The sequence below is a fragment of the Triplophysa rosa genome, linkage group LG9 (assembly GCF_024868665.1).
Source record: "Triplophysa rosa linkage group LG9, Trosa_1v2, whole genome shotgun sequence".
In the NCBI taxonomy this organism is placed as follows: Eukaryota; Metazoa; Chordata; class Actinopteri; order Cypriniformes; family Nemacheilidae; genus Triplophysa; species Triplophysa rosa.
The window spans coordinates 23649939-23671689 of NC_079898.1; the positions used below are offsets into that span (position 1 = coordinate 23649939).

Sequence of the window (21751 nt, forward strand, 5' to 3'; positions counted from 1 at the left end):
AACATAAATTATAATATTTTATTCTGAAGCTATATTTTATTTATATCAGTGACAATACTGAAATTCAGCCTATACAACAAAACATTCTGCATCTAGGGCATATTAGTTCACCTTTTATGAAAACATGCAATGCTGTGGTTTCTTATTAGTGGAACTATCAACAGTCAACCTCTTGCAAACAAAGGCCGATTTTCCATTTAGGACAAAATTCAGATGCTTGTTAGATACTCATCCTATGGTTTTCTCACACATATAGTCAGGACATGAGCAGCGAGTGAAGGTCCTCTTCAGACAACAAGTGTACCTTGTGTAGTGTTCTCTAATGTGTAAATGCATTATTTTCTATTTAAACAAATTCTTGAAAAAAAAACCTATTGGCACTTTTCTCTAATGGTTATTGTGAAAGTGAGGTTGTTGCATGAAGAGTTTAGTATTGAGGCACTTTGCAGCATTCTTGCATTGGGAATGGTCTACCTCAACCGCACATGGTCATGAAGAGCCACTACGGAAAAGGGAGGAGATAAAAAGTGGTAAGCAATTTGTTTTAACTTAATTTGGAAAAAAAATCAAGACAGATCACCTCAGACAAGTTCATCTCCGCCTCTCCTGTTCCATCTCTGTCCAACAGCTGAAAAGATTCTATAAGAAAGTGCAAGATTATATAAACCATGCTAAAACATAGAATGAGTTGAATAGATTGTTAATCGGCGCTATGTGATATTAATCGAAACATACTGAACATGCACTCCAGTTTGATCAAGCAGCAGACGAAGCTATCAAAATCGATGGTTTCGTTCTCAGCATATCTGGCTACTAGAATCTGGTTGAGTCTGTTGTTGAGCTTGAAGCCTGTAGAGAAAACAAGCAAGGTATAGTCGACGTTTTACTAGTCATTCCATTCATGAGCAAAATAACAGAGGCTTTACCTGCTGATTCCACCGCCATACGCATCTCATAGGAGCTCATTGTCCCCGACTTATCAATGTCAAATTCTCTGAAGATCTCCTGAGTAAAAAAATGCATTGCTATTGAACATTATGTTGACCCATCTATTACAAATTAGAGAGGTAAAACGAATCAAAGCTAAAATACAAAAACAATTCACTAACCAACAGCTTTCTAATTTTATTCCAGAGGATCTGAAACTCTACTAAGCCCAAGCGTGCACTACCATCTTTCTGAAGAAGCACAGGATCAGGAGAAAAACAACCAGCTCGACTGATCACATGACCTATGCTGTTGATTACTACTGGAGATGAATCAGCTTAGGTTTAATCAAACTTTAAACATTGCTTTAAATAGTGAAGGATACATCCAAGAGGTTGACCATAGTTCTACAAGAATCCATACTGAACCCATCGGTTTTAAGGTCCTTGTCTGAGATAGAAACAGTTTATTCACATATAAATATAAGAAACAGGCTCGTTTTCATTGAATTGAGCGCACGGAGGACATGTTTAACTCACGTTTGGACACGACCCGGTTAAGAATGGTCCGGAGTTCACGGACAGATATCTCCATATCCTGAAACAAAGACAAAACAATCCTCATTGATCAGCTGTTAACAGTTATTAAACATTTGAATAAAGCTCTATATTTATCTGCTGCATTTATAAATGAATGAATGAAAATTCTGATCTATTTTATTCACCCACCTCTCCAGCCAGCTGAGCAAACAAGGCCTTAAAAGATTCGTCAATATCATCCTCTGCAATTTCTTCCTGAATGGAAAGCAAACAAGCCATGTTTGTCTAAGTCTCAATCCATCAGTCTCAAGATGTTTTTCTGGATGCTTACACTTACACAATGTAGCCTCAAGAACTCACCTCATCCTCGAAGTCTGCAGAAATCTCATCATCCAACTCCCTTACAAGATAAAACAAGACCAAACTTCAATAACAGAAGAAACTCCACAAACTTTAAACATTGCGCATTAAAGTTTTCTCAAAAACGAAACTTCTATCATCACTCTCATGTTGCTCCAAATCCATGTATGACTTAAAGAGCAGTTTGGAAAATGTTTGAGAGTGAGTAAATCATGACAGAACTCTCATTTTTGGGTAAAGCATTCTTTCAACCAGAACAATACAGATCTTTTCTATATTACAACGTTTTTACAAACACTCACTCAGTCTGTGATTGTTTTTCGGTAAAGACCCGTAGGACAAAATCCGCCTCCTTGCTGGGCTCGAAGGTGGACGGGACGACGATGTACTCTCCAGGAGGCAGGCTGAGACGCGTGCTCACCTCCCGCAGGTTAATGAAGGTCTCGGACCGAGCGCAGGATGAGTGAGTCAAGAAGAAGTTCTTTTTGAGATGCACGTTCTGACAACCGGCGTACTGCAAACAGATGGAAATGACTCGGTATGCAGCATTGCGATTCTGATGTTCTACTATAGAATAAGTTAACGTATGTTGTTTAATGAATACAGAATGAACTAACATCCTACTTTTGGGATATTCGGAACCAAAAAGAAATTAATCACCTGTGTGGAAGTACACAAGGCTTAATATTGTAGGCAAACCTATTAAACGCAGTATTTGCTGAAACTGATCCGTACCTCTTCAGGAATCTGCAGGAATATAGGAAGGAGAGAAATAGGATGTTCAATTTAAAAAGTACTGTTATTGCACAGCTCCCATCAGTGTATTTCTTCTCACATAAAATAAAAACTCAAATCAATATTTGATGTCAACCTTACTTATGTACGTTCTGCTAATATTCATCGATGCTCGTTTTCATCAAATGTTGCACGCAAAAAATCAGAATCATTTGCTCTTCACCTCATAGATTGCAAAGCCGATGGTGTGCATGTCTTGTCCCTGACGGCGATACCGTCTGCGGTCTTTCTGCATTAAGGCCACCAGGAAACTGCAGGCCACCTCTTCATCCTCAGGATCATCATCTTCCTCCAGCAGAGTGATCTTATACTGCGGATTAATCCAGAACGTGTCTGCCAAAGATGACGGAAACACATACCAGTGCTGTGGATCAGATACTACTACATATAATTGTTTCTAAAAGGTAACTATGAAGTTGTTCTTTAGGTACAATGCCTACTTTTTAGAGAAAAGAAATCACTTCATGACTCCACACGTGTCCTTTATGGTGAACTATAAAGTGTCCTGTAAATCAGATCAGTGTACTCACTGGCATGGTTTCGACAGCCCCCTGCCGTGCTGCCTCTCCTCCAGGAGCCGTGAAACTTGACGGTGTTCCAGTGGCTCACCTCATCCTCGCTCAGAGCATCAGGGGTGAGGTTACAGATCTCCAATCTGGAGAACTGCCGCAAGAACTCACTGAACGACATCCTGCGAGAAAAAAATGAATCATTCTTTACGCCGTGACGGTTCAGAATGCTTTGTTGGTCTATTAACATGTTACATTGAAGCTCACCAGAACTCTCCATCCTCCATCTCCAAGTGCAGGTCATCTTTCTCAGATTCATCGATCTCATCCCATTCAGAGGAGCTGTGGAGGGAACACACTATACAGCTCTCAAATATTTGGGCTGAAGTGGAAAAAAATGACTCGACTGCTTTCACTCACTTATCGCTCCAGGCCCCTGTCCACTCCACCTGACCCCACGGGTTACGGATGCGGATAAGCCTCTCCATACTGCCCCTAAACTCCACCTGTTAGAGAGAACAGACATCCTGCACGTCAAGACATAAACACTTGAACTCTGAGGTATTTATAATGAGAGCACTACCTGTTTGAGAGCAGTCAGAGAGTAAGCATGACCCTTGACCAGCTTCTTGAACGTAACGGCTTCACTGTCGAAGGCACTGGTGATCTGGTACACAATCATAAAGAATGGATTCATCTAAATCTAGAACGAGGTATGTTAATGCCAATGACTACATGTCTACAGCAAATGCTACACATATCTGAGTGATTCATGATCACTTTCATTTTTGGGGGTAAACTATCACTTTGAAGTAATGAAGTTCTCACATCGATGGAGCAGCCCAGCAGCGAGCCTCTCTCCAAGGCTTTGCTGATGATTCTGTAAAGATCTTTCGGGGCGTTCCGGAGCTCATACATCTCTGAGACTCCACCTGTAAAATCCTCAAAACCTTCAGTGGTGGAACCTCCAGAGAGAGCTTCATAAGAGCCGTTTAACCTGGAGGAACATAAACGAACCTACCGTTACCACTCAACAATCTCTGATTTCTCTGCAAGAGACACATAAATCAGGACGTACTTAGCATAGGCTTTTTCAACCAAGGCACTCCAGAATTCATTTCCCTCTGCTGAGTGGACGAACATGAGCTCTCCGTCTTTGACCGGCAGCCGGTCATCAATCACAATGTCCACCCACTCGCCAAACTGCCAGAACTGCAGACCAGATGAAAACGGTCGGAATGAATTGATTGTTGTGGATTGACAGCGGTCAATATGAAGAAAAGACTGATGGAGTCCAAAGGATGGTCAAAATAAAGGTTTTAAACCACTTCCCATGTAATACTAAATACAGCCGCTGAAAAAATGAAGAGAGCATTCCAAATTTCATTCAATCAGCATTTCTAGATGTGTTGTGGTCATTCCAGTCCAGTGTCTGTTGAATTTCAACCAAATCAAACCGCAGGAGTGACGCAGTCATCCAACAGCAATGTGAAAGACTGACAGAATGACAAGACGCATGAGAACTGTGATAAAAATCTAAAAGGTTATCACATAAATCTTTTTTTTCCTAAATACAAATATTTCTGTTGTATTGCTTAAAAGTGAATATAAACTTGTGTTCTTTGCGGTATTTGAGGTCTTTTCTGTTATGACCTGTTTCATTTTCTGCAAATAAATGCAAATAGAAACAATATTTTTATTTGAAATTTGGGAGAAATATTGTTAGTAGTTCACAGAATGAAACAAAAATGATCCTTTTACCAAACACACACCTATAAATAAATAGTAAATTCAGAAAACTGAAAATGCTCTTTGAAATGGTCTCTTAATTTTCTCGGCGGCTGTATATGCAATATGTACAAAATATTATACAACTATTATTCCAATTTTATTATGTCAATTCTAATTCTATTACCGTGATGTATTTTCTAATTGATTTAAAATTTTATTTTTTATTTCTCATCTATATAATTGTATTGCATTTAATAAATAGAATTGTACCATGTCATGTCATACTGTGTATGGATGTGTATGAAACCAACAAAACTCATTTCAAGCATTTAAGATTTAATCTTTAGATTAAATATTTTTTAGAATGTGAGCTTCGAACATTCTGTCAACTATATCCGAATGTTTGACTGGTAGTGTATACTAGCAATTCTACAAAACCTGAAAGTGGAAAATTCCAGCATATCCGTCCTGAAAGCTCTGACCGTGAGGAACAACTCTGTGTAGAAGCTTTTCATTAAGTGTCAGTGAGGCTATAGCAGCCAGAAGCCAACAGTCACCTGACAGGAAATAAAACTGTCAAATACATGTCCTGAATAAAATGCTTCTCTTCAACAAACATTGATGCCTTTAATAACACACAGCAGTTTAACTACCGTCTACAACCATCAGGGGGCCAGAGGGCAGGAGGTGGGGCTTATTTTCACTGTAAGGCCTATCTGAACCCATTCCTGTTTACCACCCCACTCCCGTCTCCAGAGCACAGGAATTTTCCAGAACCTCAAAACTGTAAAAGTGGGCCAGCAGCAGACTGAATGAATTTGATTGTTTTACACACGCCGTCTTTAATGAAGGTAAACTAACAGAGGCCCCAAAAACCACTTGCTCACCAACAGTCAATGCTCATTGCATTAGAAACCAAATTTAAAGTGCCATCTATTTAAAGTATGCATACTGTAAATAAATACATTTTATCCTAAAACATTTAAAAAAAAGATATTTGGTTGGTTTATATAAAATGCATAAATTGTGACAAAATCTTTTTGACACTTTTCTGATTATACATATCTGAATTATGGTAAAGGGACAGTTCACCCAAAAATACAAATTCTGTCATAATTTACAGATCATAATTGACTTTAAACATCCACTAAAATTGGTTAAACAGTTTCACAAAACTGAATCAGAAATTTCTAGCATTCTAGTCTTGCAGGTGCCACTTGGTTTGATATCCATACATTTTTAAGTGTCCAAATGCTTTATAGTTAATAGCCACTATAAAGGCAGAAATGTTTACAAAAAAAGGAAACCCCTCACATTTACATTCAGTTTTAAGTTGGCATGATCACAAACACGCGCTGACTCAAGGTCAGCATGAAGCAAATGAGTCACATGCAGACACGCCTGAGGCCAGTTATATGAGCTGTTCTTTCATGACTCATGCTCTGAGATTCCTGCTATATAATCTAATACGTGTAAATGAAAGACACAGACAGGTATTCTGGATCTTGTATGTAAAAGCAGATCAATTACCCAGAGCTCCCTGACAGATGTCCGTCCTCGTAGCTCCGCCCAGAATGAACTGCGGATCATCACAGAGCTCCTGCGGGGAAGAAGAGATTAGAGGGGCTGAAATGAGTATCGGACAACTCAAAGGTTTCTGTACCTGTTGTCAGTTTACAGATACAGACACACCTACTGTACAGTATGTGTCAGGGAAACTCATATCCAGGAACAATAATGACCTGTCTGAATTAAAGCACTCTTGAGGCCTTTGAGTTGAATCTGTACTATGACTAAGTGTGGCTGAGGAATCTTTGTGATCCGTGTGTGTGTGATTTTATAAGAGTGTCAACAGCTGCAGTGAAGGGAGGGGTCGGCTCGGTTAAATATGAGCACATTCTCATGCTGAACTGAAGCATGTTACTGTCTGTAATACATTTGTTCAGTGTTATAGGTTTATATGCCTTTAAAGGGATAGTTCACCACAAAATTCTGTCATCATTTACTCACCCTCATGTTGTTCCAAACCTGCATACATTTCTTTGTTCTGCAGATCACAGCGAAAGATATTTGGAAGAATGTCAATAACCAAACAGATCTCATCCCCCATTTACTGCCATAGTAGGGAAAATAATACTATGGGAGTCAATGGGGAATTTATACAGATTTGGAACAATCTGAAGGTGAGTAAATGATGACAGAATTTTCATTTTTGGGTGAACTGTCCCTTTAAAGTCAGCATGAATTGTGACGTTTGCAAAACAGGCCATTCGGGGAGAAAAAATGTGGGGCGGGAGTTGATTATATATCTGTTGGAAATGGACTGCTTTGAAAGATAAGAGGGCTTATTGACAAAAATATTTTTAGAGGCAGAGTAGGGTACTATATTTTGATTAAAAGTTACAAAATTGTTTGTCTGGAAATGTTTTTAATCGAAGTATAGAACACATTATCTTCTGCCTCACCGTTGGACGCATCCACTCCACATCGCGGGTTTTAGAGGAATACGGGGCGAGTTCTTTGAAGCCAAGAGATGGAGGCTCAGCGGGAAAGCAGGAATCTTCAAACAGGAATCCTCCTTCCAGACACTCCTGTCTGATGGCTTCATAATCCTGGTTCTGAAAGTGTATGGCCTGCTCGAATGAACCCATGCCCTCCGCTTTCAGCCTGTTAGTACTGATGTGTGCTGAGATTCCTCCATATGTAAACATGCTGCAGTGGGTATATATAGCAAAACCGATACCAAGATGATCCATCAGAAACACTAAACATGTAATCTTTAGTCTAAAATAATACTTGTGTACATTCTCATGATTTTTGTCTTTTGGCTAACACAATAGGCTATATATTATTAAGGCTTATGGGATTTCACATTATAGATACATAGGGATTCAGTTAAAGGTACATGATTCAACATGTAAATTAGAGTCTATAATTTTTATATAAATAACACTGTATGTGGACACACCATATATTTATATTATAGACATTGGATCATTTTTTAATTATAAAACAACACAAATACAGTTCAAAATGCAGACAAATGTAATTTGTCATTTTCTTTTTCATGAATTTAACTTGTGGTATGTGAGTTTATACATGAATTATTGTATAATCTTAGTTTATACATGTATTTATAGGATTAAATAAATGTGTCTTCGATTTCCAAATACATTCTGATGCCACGGTAGGTTGTTATTTTTCAGTTTCTTTTAACATAGGCTATTGTACTAGCATGAAAAACGATTGTACTTTTTTAAGAATCTGCAATTGGGCAATTCCGTGCAAATGTCAACGTTACCATGAAAAAATGGTACCATGAAAACCAAAGGTTTTTACTATACTAACAGCAGCACAGATGGCCAAATTGGGTGGTTTAAATAGCCATGTGTGAAGTCTGCTTCAAGTTTTTGAAGCAGTCTTTTTATTTTTAGTGCATGATTTTCCATAGCCCGGAAAGTGCAATTTTCAGGATTGTCACATCCATAAAAGTACATATTCCTCATTAATGGAGACATTAAAAATAAAATAAAACAGCTGTTTTATGTTTTATGAAGAGACATCCTTCCTCATTTGTCGAGCAAAAAAAAAAACAGAAAACTCGTGCATAGACTGATATTTTTCTGATGTTTAGACTATTAACAATGGTTTAATAAAATTTAAACAGATTGTTCAGTATATTGGTAACAAACATTCTCTGAGTGTGAGAATGTATATGAATGAAAGAATGAAAATGTCACATCCATAACGCTTGAATTGCCCAATTACTGTTTGCTCTCTCTCTCTCTCTCTCTCTCTCTCTCTCTCTCTCTCTCTCTCTCTCTCTCTCTCTCTCTCTCTCTCTCTCTCTCTCCTTGCGTCTCTCTCTCTCTCTCTCTCTCTCTCCTCTCTCTCTCTCTCTCTCTCTCTCTCCTCACACACACACACACGCCACACCATACAGCTTGGTGATGACTAGCGCCCACGTGGGAGACAGCATCCATAGGCTAGTTTTTATACTGTACAAACTGTATATTCTATCCCCTATCCCTAACCCTATCCCTAAACCTAAAGATCATAGAACACTTTTTGCATTTTTAGATTTGTAAAAAATATTGTTCTGTACAATTTATTAGCTTTTTTGCCCCTGGGGACCTCAATTTTGGTCCCCACGGTGACACGAGTCCCCATGTGTTGGTGTGTATTCAGGTTTAGGTCCCCACCGGGATATACAAACATGAACACACACACACACACGTCTGGTTTATTATCTCCGTGGGGACAGTCCATAGGCGTAATGTTTTTTATACTGTACAAACTGTATATTCTATCCCCTATCCCTAAACCTACCCCTAAACCTATAAGATCATAGAAAACTTTATGCATTTTTAGATTTTTAAAAAATATTGTTCTGTACAATTTATAAGATTTTTTGCCCATGGGACCACTATTTTGGTCCCCACGATGACACGAGTTCCCATGTGTTGGTGTGCATTCAAGTTTAGGTCCCCACCGGAATATAAAAACATGAACACAAACGCGCACACACACACACACACACACAAGCACACGCACGCAGCCACGCACGCACACACACACAGTTCATTTCAATGCAGATAAATCGTGCAACAGCTGAAGACAACTGTATGTGTGATTTTGTCCCATTCATTTAAATCAGTTTTAAATCTCTAGTCTTTACATTTAACAACAGTCCTTACAGCAATTTCTAAATTTTCAAACATTGTTTAGTAGTTAATTATTCTGTAACAAAATGCATGGCATGCAAAACATCCCGTCGCGAGCTGTCCTTACTTCAGCAAACCTCCGCAAATCACGGCATTACTAACATTACTAGGGTGACGCTATGCTACATTTTTACGTTTAATTTTTGATCTCGGATATGTGAATAAAATACAAATAGGAGACTGACTAAAGTAACGTTAGCCTATTTTATATGGCAGAATAACAGCAGGCCGCCGGAGAGCAGCGCGAGCAGATTTAAACCTTCATAACCATCGACACGAATCACTGACGACGTAAGATACGCGTAACTTGCCTTTTAAACTGCGCTTCTGTCGGGCTCTTCTTAAGTGTTATATATTCCGCTATATTTGCCTGAAAGATTATCTGTTATTCAGCGTATGTTCGTGGAGCTTCAGTGTGTGTTTGAGCCCAGAGGAGGCGGAGCGACACATCAAGTAAGACCGACAAGTGCACTTGAGATGAAATAACGGGCAAGTGCACTACAAAAGCGAACACGGACAACTTTATTCAGCAAGACTGTACAGTGAACACGTATTCTTCCCAAAATACAAACTAGATTTGCATAATACGATACCCGAGCTTGCAAGGTGGCATAAGGCTTGGTTTCAAATAATTAGAAATATCTGTTGTGTTTAGCTAATGTATGTTTACAGACAGTTATATAATATAAATATAAAGTATACAAAAAGATAACAAACATATAAGTTACAAAATAACAGAATTGAGTCTGTTTGTATATTTTTGTGAAAAATGTAAGTTGTGTTTGCCGGTGCAAAACCATGATGGAGGTGGTTGCCATGCTTTATGGGTGTTCTGGGTGGTTGCTAGGGTTTTCTATATTGGGCTTACTCGTCCAATAAACCATGAAAAAATGGTTTGTATAGTATGAGATTCTGGTCCCTAGATATGGCTTTTTACCCTTTATTGCAAATCTAAATCAGATTTGACCTGTTTTAAAGTATCATCCACTACAAGCCCCCTCATGAAAAAAACTAGTTTCCCAGCAAGTGCCACTGATAAGAATGATAATACTGTGATGCCTTGCAAGCACGGCAGTAACAAGCAAGTGAGCTACAAATAAAACAACAAGCAGCAGTACATATAACCCCCGAGCAACAATGCTGTATCGTGGACACATTAACGAATTCCAGTTGTTCCACAATACAAATAAAGCATTTGGGTACACTGTATGATTGTCATGTGGGTTAACCAATATAATAAAAGTACTATTCAAAATCCTCCGGTCCTTTATATCATGGCAAACATCAGCCACTGCAAGAAAGAAAGAAAACCGTTTCAAGCAAACGCTCGGATGCAAAACGAAGAAAGGCAAAGAAGAAAAATGACAATCAGTACCTGGTTTAAGGTTAACTCAATGGACCCACTCTTGTCAATGTCAATCTTCTTGAAGACTTCTACAAATGAGAATGCAGAACTTTATGTTAGTGTTTGATAAAAGATTAAAAAGTATGCAAACATACATACAAAATATAATCACATTAAACAAAGAATAATAGCCTCTGTACCGCAGTATTATTGAAAACGTGCGGACCTACTTGTTCGCGTGCAAATACAGAAACTGAATCGACACCTTTGGATCACGTACATGTAATGTGTCAAACAATCAGAATAAGAAACTTGACAATATTATGATAAACATATTTGACCATGTACTTACTGAACATCATCTCTAGCCGCATCAAACAGGCCACAAAGTTATCAAAGTCAATGGTCATGTCTGCTTCACCGTATCGTGCAGCCAGAAGCTGATGAATGGTGTCATTCAAAGAGAACCCTGTGCAGTAATAAACACAGTTACTTCTATTAAAAAACCCTCTACGGTCATACATTTATATCAGGGCTGTTAAATACTAACTACAGCTGTTTCTGAAAATCATTTCAAAACATACTGAAAGCCTGAATGAAAAAGATCAAAGGTCACCTGCTTCCTTCAAAGCCATTCGCATCTCTGGTGTACTCATGCAGCCGGATCCATCCATATCATTCTTCTTGTAAATGATCTGAAAAGAGAAGAACGAAGGTGTTCATTCAAAACAATGCCATGACAAACAAACAGCATTAGCGAGTTTTTGCCATTTTCAGTACAAACGCACCAGATACTTCTGAATTTTCTTCCACAGGGTGGCAAACTCGGCTATCCCCAATTTACCATTGCCACTGTCCTGCATCAGAGTTAAGTGAAAATCAGATAGAAAATGAATAAAGTTGTAAATAAAAGAGTAACTTAAAATTCTAGATGATGTTTTCGCATTTACTGCAATGATTTCAGAGGCAAATCGGCAGAATAGATTTTAAACACGTTAACGATAAGAGAATTAGAAACACTTAAAGGAACAGTTCACCCAAAAAGAAAAGTTCTGTCTTCATTTATTTACCCTCAAGTTGTTCCAAATCTGTATAAAATGACTACTGTACTAATGAACACAGAGAAAGATACTTGGAAGAATGTTTGCAATTTTCAGTTCTGGGACATCATTCACTACCATAGCAGAAAAAAATAGTGTATATCAATTTTGTTTTATTTTGAACACAAAATTAGATATTTTGAAGAATTTAGGGGGCACTTTTGCCTACCATTTAATTTTTCTTACCATGGTAGTCAATGATGTCCCAGAACTAAAAGTACAGGTTTGGATCAACTTGAGGGTGAGTAAATGATGACAGAATGTTCATTTTTGGGTGAACTGTTTCTTTAACGGTAGCAGAAAACATAATCAAATAAGCCAAAATAACAGCATTTTAACATTTAGAGGACTTCTGCACAGCTTTCTGCTTTTTCGAGTTTTGCAGACACATCTACTAATAACTTTATAAAACTGTTGGATATCTCAGAGAAGGCTGCCTGGTGGACAGGCTGTCAAAGGATACGTCCATGAGATTCACCATGATCCTACACGTATCCAAACTGAAACCATCCGTTTTAATATCTGTCCCTGTAAGGAGAACCCACATTTTTCTGGATCTTCAGAAATGTTTGTACTTCAATGGTTATTCATAGTGAAAAGATGACTTACGTTTTGAGACTATTTTGTTGAGAATTGTTCGTATCTCAAAGCTAGAAATCTCCATGTCCTTAAACAAGACACAAAAACATTTTTTGAGCTTACAATCACTGATCAGGCATGTTCATTTTATTAAGTAAAACATTATGCACAATCACAAATAACTTACATCTCCTGCTAGTTTGGTAAACAGCCCCCTGAATCCAGAATCCACCTCTGCTTCAGACACAATCTCCTGAAGACACGGTAAATAAATCAGTGTTACCCAGAGAGTAATATACTGTAGCTTACTGTAACATAAGAGAGACACAGACAGATGTGACTTACATCTTCTATGTCTGCTTCCACAGGATCATCACATTGTCTGGAGGAAAGATGGATAAGAGAGGTTAAGAGATAACAAAGATAACTTGTCCATTACATAGAATACAATGGAAAAAGAAAAACAGTGTCACAATAAAAAAAGTTAACATTTTATTATACGTTATATTATCATAAATTAAGTCCTTACTGCATCTCAGACTGTTTCTCAGAAAACACGCGCACACAGAAGTCTCCGTTCTTGTGCGGCTCAAAGGTGGAGGGAACGATGAGATATTCTCCAGGAGGAAGTTTGAAGCGGGTGCTGACCTCTCTCAGATTGATGAAGGTCTCGGATCGAGCTTTCTGAGCGTGTGAGAGGAAATAATTCTTATCCAGATGAACTTCCTTCTGCCCACGGAACTACATCGAGGTGACCAAAAAAGAAAACATAATTAAAACTTTACTAAAGAAAGCATGAGCATTGAACAATGACAATATTACTATGCAGTTGCTAAGATGCATGTTTGAGTGGTTTTTAGTCTATGCTTATGGGTGGTTGCTAGGATGTTGTTGGGTGGTTTATTGGATGTTCTGCTTGAGAAGTCAAAAGAGACCAGGGGGCTATGTATGATGTTTGCTGGAGCGAGCCAACTTTTCTCACCTGAGGAGGAACCTGAAATTGATGGAAAAACAACAGTTAAAGTGTATAAACAGCCCGCATCACAGGTCACTGTCATAAAACACTGCTACAGATACCAAATGTAACATTGTATCTTAGCAACTGCACCTCGTAGATGGCGTAGCCAATGGTGTGCATGTCTTCTCCAGCCTTCCGCAGTTTGCGTTGATTCTTCTGGATCAGACCGATGACCACACTGCAGCCCACTTCATTATCATCAGGATCATCATCTTCCTCCTCTAGTTTGATCTTAAACTGAGGATTCATCCAGAATGTGTCTGTGGAAGACAACAAACAGTCAGGGGACTATAAAAAACTACTATGGTCAAGTCAACGGGGAACTATTCCTTTAGTAACCCTTGATGTTTGAAGGTTGTATAGGTCACATGTGCTTGAATACTTAGCAAGATGTCATTGTCCCGCCCCAAAATGAATGCTATTGGCTGAAGGAAGCACAATTTTAATGTGACCCAGTTGGGCCTTTCAAACACATTGAGTGCAATTCTGTTTACTGCCACTAGTGGCGCCATGAAACGACACACTTGGGCATTGAAGTTACTTTTGCAAGCATGATTTGGAGGTACTCACAGGGATGATTTCTGCAGCCACCAGCCGTCGAGCCTCTTCTCCAGCTTCCGTCGAACTTACTCGTGCTCCAGTGTTTGACTGCGTCAGAAGTCAGTGTGTCTGGTGTCAGAGTGCAGATCTCTATACGAGAATAATGTCTCACAAAATCTGAAAATGACATCCTGCACAAATACAAACAGAAATGTGGAACAGATTTAATCATGCCAAATCCATATATTAACAATACACTTTTTATACGTTTTGAATGAATGTGACTTTACCAGAATTCTCCGTCTTCTGCCTTCACATTCTCGTGTTCAGATGGACTGACTGCATTCCACTCAGAAGAGCTAAAGTTGTATTAACAGATAAGATACAAAGAATAAGGTACAAAAAGACCATGCTCACATCTAAAGAGTGTTGTTAGACACAATTCTGAGTACAGAAATCTTCATTAAATTGATTTAGTGCCAACCTTCTGACAGAATATTAGAAAATAATGTGTTAACATATCAGCATCTATAACTACTGAAATAAGGGTGATGGCTCACCCAAAAATGAAAGTTCTTCTGCAGAATACAAAAGAAGATATTTTAAAGAATGTTGGTAATCAAACAACAGCGGTGCCCATTGACTTGCATTGGTTTTGTGTTTTTTACAATGTAAGTTAATGGGTACCGCAATTATTCGATTACCAACCTTCTTCAAAATATCTTCTTTTGTGCTCTGCAGAAAAAAGAAAGTCATACAGTTTTAAAATGACAAGAGGTTTAGTAAATGATGATATAATTTTCTTTTTTGTTAACCTAACCCTTTAACTAATATGTTTTGAATGTTGGGATATTACATGTCACTCCAGGCCCCTGTCCATTCCACTTGACCCCAAGGATTACGAACCCGGACCAGCTTCTCCTTTCGGCCTTTGTAATTAACCTGAAAGACCAAAGCATCCCCTTAAGAACATGTGGCTATAGACTGTTTCAAAGCAACAACATAACACAAACGTTACTGCGCATGCACGCTTTTGTGGCCCGAACTTAACTTCAGGTACACATCCGCAAAGAATAGAGTCCCTGTAGACTATTCTGATTACAAGCAAATGAAATAAGTAAATTACATTAGCTAGTAAGTTAAAAGCATTTCTAGCCAGTATAATTTTGGGTTACCAGTATAAGAACCGTTACTTGGCTAAACTTAAATACGACAAAGTTACACGACCACAATTTAATAAAATTGATATACAATAAAATTCAACAAATTGTTTATTTAATACAATTATTATGCAATAAAATATTAATATGAATGTAAATAAAATAAAATATAAATAGTTTATATAAATAAAATACAAATAGCTACTAGCCAGACCGATCAACAAACACAGACCCGAAGTTAACTTCTGGCCAGGTGTGTGCGTCCAATGAAACCGTCTACACACAAAAAGTTTTCAAGTTGAAATGGAAAGCGAAAAAAAAGACTTAAATTCAGTAATTTTCTGAGCAGCACAGCTAAAGATTTTTTAAGACACTGAATGAATAACCTCAATTGCCCCGGTAAGAGAGTAAGCATGTCCCTTCACAAGTTTCTGATTAGTGATGGCCTCAGAATCAGCAGCACTGGTGATCTGCAAAAACAGAGAACAACTGTTAATTTAGATACTAGTTCACAGCATCTTATAGTTCACCTGTATAGTACAGTATGGTAAAGTACAATATAGTGTAACAATTTATAGCATATCTGTTGTTTTATGGAAAAAGATTCGCATGGAAGTATGACTTTGCACAGATATGAATATGATTTTTATTTTTGGCTGATCTACAGTATATACACATGCAAAAGAGCTCATACATCAATGGAGCAGCCCAACAGAGCTCCAGAGTCCAGGGCCTTCCTGATAATTTGGAACAAGTTGGGTGGAGCACTTTTCAAGTCGTACATTTCTGCAATCCCTCCAGTGAAATCCTCAAAGCCCTCAGTGGTGGAACCACCAGACAGAGCTTCATAACATCCGTTCACCCTGAGGAACACGAAACAACGATACTGTCAACCGCAGACGCATACTGTAGGTATAGTATCCTACATACAGGGTGTCAGAAATATGCATCGTACTGATTTCTAGCTCAAGCTCTATATGTATGACTTACACCAAATGACAGAAAATAAAGTTAGAAAGCTGGAATGCATTTGTGGTTGTTAGGCGAAACAATGGTATGACTCACTTGGCATAGGCCTTCTCCAGCAGGGCGCTCCAGAACTCTGAGCTTGTGACCGAATGAACGAACAGCAGTTCTCCATCTCTAGTGGGCAGCCGGTCATCCACCACCACATCAACCCACTCCCCGAACTGCCAAAACTGACACCAAATAACAAACAAGTATTAGAGAGAAACAAACTGCAGCTGAGAAGCCAAAACATAATCAAATCCATGAGTGCGCAACCTCGTAAAACATAAGCATAACACAGCAGCAAAGCACTGTCACATATACATTTTTAATCCATAGTCTGTAAAACATTGCCACTGTAGTGTTTGAAGAATAAAAATACAATATAAAGTGGAGCACGCACACACACATTGGGAGGGCTCTTCCTCTGAGATCAGTGGTGCAGTTATTTCCTGTCCTGACCAAAATATTCCACCATCCCATAAACCAGAGCCAATTCTGAGTTTCTCTTTGAAAAGTGAGAACATACAGAAGATTTGAAGAAACACACCTATCACTGTTTAGAGAAATCTATTAGGATTTGGAGAAACACCTAGGGGCGGTTTCCCGGACAAGGATTATCTTAAAACAGGACTAGACCTTAGTTAAATTAGGATAATTAAGTTATTTAAAAAACATACTTTACAAAAAAACATTACTGTGTGCATCTTGAGACAAAACAACCGCAGTGATATATTTTAAGATATGTCAGTGCAAGTTGTTTTTGATCAAGGCTCTCACATTTAAGTTAGTCTGAGACTATGCTTAAGACCTGTCCGGGAAACCGCCTAGTTACATTGGCTTGGATAAAGGCAAAAATCTATTATTGTACAAACCTAGATTAGGTCTGTCTGTCTGTATGTATAGAACACCCAAGCAACTGCCCAGTAAAGCCCTAAAAAGGTAGTGAGAATACCTTACTAACCCCTAAGCAGTGTTGTAATGAAACAAAGTAAAAATTCTTAAGTACAGTACTTAAGTATTTTTTGGTAGTATCTGTACTTTACCGGAGTCTTTATATTTCTGCAGACTTTTACTTTTACTCCATTTACATTTCTTGAACAAAATGTTCGTTACTACAAAATAAAAGCATAGAAACTGAAATGGACAAGTGAAAAGAAATGAAAGGAAAGAAAGAAGTAAGGGCCAGACAGATTTGTTCTGATTTTGTTCCAAGTTGTTCTCTAAGAGGGGTAATATTGGGGGTGGGAGGGAACTATCCTTTTATAAAGTTATAAAGTAAAGTTAATAAAGATGTGGTTTCTGAACTTGTATTTTTAGTTTACCAATTTGGCAACACGTTGTTCCTGATAAAACTACTGAGCTTGAGACAGAGCTTTTTCAAAGTTGTAGATTTCTATGTGAGCACCATTTTTTTTTACATTTTTATTAAAGACATTTGCTTCAACTTTACTTAAAATATTTAAGTAGATTTCATATAAAAAGTACTTTTGATACTTAAGTACAACATTTATGTGATCTTTTAAGACTTTTATTCAAGTCATATACTAAAAGGTTACTTTCACTTCTACCAAAGTAATTTTCTGGCAAGATATTTGTACTTTTACTCAAGTATTGCTTTTGGTACTTTATACATCACTGCCCCAAAGCAAGCAGGCCCACATTCCTTCATTTTCAAATTTGTCTTGAAGCAACACAAGTATTCAGGCTTATAACCATTAAATGTATCTTTAAGCTGTCCAAGTAGTCAATACATTTACAACAATCAAACTAACTCAACTATCACTGGTTTATTTGATGATATACATGCAAAACCATACGGATGCATAGTAACTTCATACAATAAACACAGCTTTGGAAAAATAATAGAAAAATTCAAGAAAACTGATGGTTGCCCTAAAGTGTTTCCATTTTGTTCAGACTAAAATATTGCTCAATGTTCACATGACATCTGTTTGTCTACCTGGAAGTGGAAAATGCCAGCGTAGTCTTGTCCAAAGCCCTGGTTGGATGGTACGACACGGGTCAGAACATCTTCATTGAGGGTTAGAGAGGCAATAGCTGCTAAGAGCCAGCAATCACCTGGAATAAGAATAAGATGTAACAGGTTTCACCAGCTATTTCAGAATAACAGAAACTACAAAGGTGAATCTTAATACTCAGAACATCAACATTTTAACAAAGATGCAAAATAAAAGATGCAAAATCAAGAGCCAAAGATAATAAAACAAACCATTAGGACTTAACACATTATCATTTGAATATGATCAAATTATTTCCTCTAACGGTTTACTGTAGACCTGTTCTGTGTTATGGCCAAAAGTATAAGACTAACCAGCTGGTTTTACATATACGCCTTTCATGTTCTTCCCCTGCCACATTAGTTATTAACGCTTTGAAACATTTTCCTCTTCAGAAGGATGAATCATCTTTCATATAGCTATAGCAACGTGTTCCTGATGATAACATCATTTGTATCTACACCGAAAGTGTTGCTAAGTCACCCATTTCCTCTTTTCATTCATGAGTCAATATATACATTCATACAGGTCAATATATTAAATTACAAACCAGATTAACTATCTTAACCATGAGCACTCATTACGTGTGTATCGGATGAAATATAATAAGCAGTGTTGTGAGGCAAAGGTTACAGTAACACTCCTGTTGTTATGCAACTGTACAGCAGGACCCCTCATTACTAATACAGACAGAAGATTTCTCTATGTGCCTGAACAGATTCATGGCAAGTCTTACAAAAACAAACAGTATTTAAGGCCTGTGGGATGAAAACAGAATCTGTGGAATTTCACCCGAAAGTCAGCACAAAGACTTCTCTGATATGGTAGCAACCAGTGAATCTTACCATGAAGCCGTGCACTAGACTTCAGTGCAAAGAAAAAATCATTATGAGAGTTTACAAGGTGTGAAGTTTGACAGTTTCCAGACTTGGGGTGTTTAAGAAAAGTTGGTGTCACAGGGAAACAAAGTACTCAAAGTGTAAAATGCGTCAACAAGGGACGTTTTAAAGACACGCGCTATTCTAACGCACAAAAATGTAATAAAATACAAGGTGGTAGAGGTAGAAACACTTACCTAAAGATCCTTGGCAAATATCTGTTCTTGTAGCGCCTCCAACAATAAACGCAGGATTGGATGTCAGTTCCTACAGTGCAAGAGTAATTCCATTCAATTCGAATGTTTTTTGTGTGTTTCTGTGCTGTACTTTTTCACAATTTAGCATTTTTTTCAAAGCATTATTACAGAAAATACAAAAACAAGTATTGAGTTAAGGATACAATTATATAACAAAAGCTAATTATAAAATACATCAAAAATGACTTTCACCCGTGTTTTAGATTTTGGGCAGTCGAATTGCAGCAAAAAGCACGTGAACTCAGAATGTTTGAACAGACTTGATTTTCATTCAAATACTTACAGGATGAGTCATTTGTTCTTTTTCTGTAACCTCAATCCTTGTTTTTGCATCAGTTTTTGCTTTTTCAAATTAACAGTAGAACTCAGCAACGAATGAGAGATCACAGTTGATATAAACTCATCTCCGATTCACATTATCCTGCAGCTACATGCACTATACATTGTTTTAGTAAAACACACGTGTAACTGCGTTGACGTGAGAGTAACTCACCCCTGGTCTTTTCCACTGGATTCCTCTGGTTTTAGAAGATCGCGGTCCGAGTTCGTTAAAGCCCAGAGATTCAGGTGCGGATGGGAATGTGGGATCGCAGAAGAGCTGACCTCGGCTCAGACACTCACTTCTGAGAGACTCAAAGTTCTGGTTCAGGTATTTCACAGCGTTGGCGTTCGTGCCGAAACCAGCCACCAGTGCCCTGTTTTTGGCGAGTGTGGATGCCACTCCTGACATTTTCAACAGGAAAGTTTTCTCTGCAGCTGTAATCCTGAGAGTACAAACTTCTGCGCTTTTACTCTTTCATCTACTCCTCCTGCTGGGATAGGCGTGGTCGCGCGCGTCTGTTATTACAGAGGCAGTTTGCAACAGGGCGCGTTCTAGCGATCAAAAACAGCTGGAGGACGCAACGGAGTGGGAAATACGTAGTGATGTTTAAACTTGTGCACACGTGACATGTTTCGGCATTTTGGCTTTTGCGTCGAGTGTTTTCCATATATGTATCCAGCCCCCTTTTAAACGTGAAAAAACGCAACGCACTGACGCGAGGCGCTGGAAAATAGGTGACACGACGCAACGCAATAAGTATAGGAAAGGAACGCAATAGCTTATGATAATAAAAATACTTTTTATTTTCTAAATATATTTAAGGGCCTTAAAGTTTCGGAAAAGAACTTAATATAAAGTTTAAATATTCAAAAATATTCTGGGTGACATGAGGTAACGGTAGGTTTACACAGGCCTTTAAATAAACGGTTTGATAGCGCAGACAATTTGAAGACAGGACAGGGAACAACGACATGTACAGTAACTGAGGGTCCTGCGGGTCTTGTTAACCTGCTTACGGGTGAGAATTCATTGAAATGCAAACGTGAGGCAAAACAATTTGTAGCATACATTGAGGCCCACCTTGGATTTTTTTGTATATTTTTTCATTATATCTCATGTTTCCTAAATTCCATACTCTTCATCTGTTCCAGAGAGAGATGCTGCTGCCCTCTTGTGTTTTACGTCAGTAATCAATCCATTTTACATCACGAGGAACCAGAAACCAGCATCGCGTGTGCCCCAAATTTGCCAAAACACGGGTCACCTTAACGTTAGTTGCAGTTAACTCGATATCTGTAGAAAAACTAAAATTAAGGTTGATATTAACATCAAACTGAATCGAAAGCTGGTACGAACCAAACAATCCTGCCACGCGCATGGGGTTTAAAGAGTTTGCACATGCGCACTTAAACGCACTGGAGGACAGTTTAGAATTTTACAGTTTAGCGCTTATTTATTTAATATGATCATTTATATATAGTTCGATTCAAGCAAAACTTTTTATATTGCATTGTTCTAAATGTTCTAAAATGTTAATAGACTAAATGAAAATAAAATAATCAGCTACAGCCTATATTTATGAATGGCTCCATATAAAAAAACACAAATTTCATTTGCTATGGTTTGGTTTTATCCAATGGTTTTATCGAACATGCCGCGTCAGGTGACACAGGAGAACCAATGGCGTTTAATCTAGAGTGCGATATCTAAAAAAACACAAGTACGGTAAGACAAGTGCTTTAGAAAGCAGAAGCACACACAATATGCCTAGCATTTTGATTTCGGTTTCACAGAAGAAAGGCAATAATATAAAGTCGTTAGGATATGAGGGTAAGTAAATGATAGATGAGTTTCAGAGTACTTTACTTAATTCAATGTATTTGTATGTGGTTTCACAGCAGTTTTACAACGAATTGTGTTTTACATACCATTACACAA

General features: G+C 38.1%; 1 protein-coding gene across 1 annotated transcript; it reads right to left on the reverse strand.

Moving 5' to 3' along the window:
• Nucleotides 1-21: 21 nt before the first annotated feature.
• On the reverse strand, nucleotides 22-20545 carry capn1a (calpain 1, (mu/I) large subunit a). The gene is given in 41 exon segments (XM_057341355.1): nucleotides 22-502; nucleotides 581-639; nucleotides 736-849; nucleotides 927-1005; nucleotides 1110-1178; nucleotides 1313-1377; nucleotides 1467-1524; nucleotides 1656-1866; nucleotides 2129-2340; nucleotides 2562-2573; nucleotides 2785-2954; nucleotides 3152-3312; nucleotides 3398-3472; nucleotides 3551-3636; nucleotides 3714-3797; nucleotides 3959-4127; nucleotides 4209-4342; nucleotides 5300-5418; nucleotides 6392-6461; nucleotides 7327-7573; nucleotides 10869-10876; nucleotides 10961-11019; nucleotides 11283-11399; nucleotides 11547-11625; nucleotides 11719-11787; nucleotides 12494-12558; nucleotides 12640-12697; nucleotides 12797-12862; nucleotides 12955-12991; nucleotides 13139-13350; nucleotides 13592-13603; nucleotides 13718-13887; nucleotides 14198-14358; nucleotides 14458-14526; nucleotides 15024-15109; nucleotides 15714-15797; nucleotides 16022-16190; nucleotides 16393-16526; nucleotides 18299-18417; nucleotides 19432-19501; nucleotides 19985-20545. Coding segments are annotated over 41 exon segments (4302 nt in total). The 5' UTR covers nucleotides 20222-20545; the 3' UTR covers nucleotides 22-475.
• Nucleotides 20546-21751: the final 1206 nt, after the last annotated feature.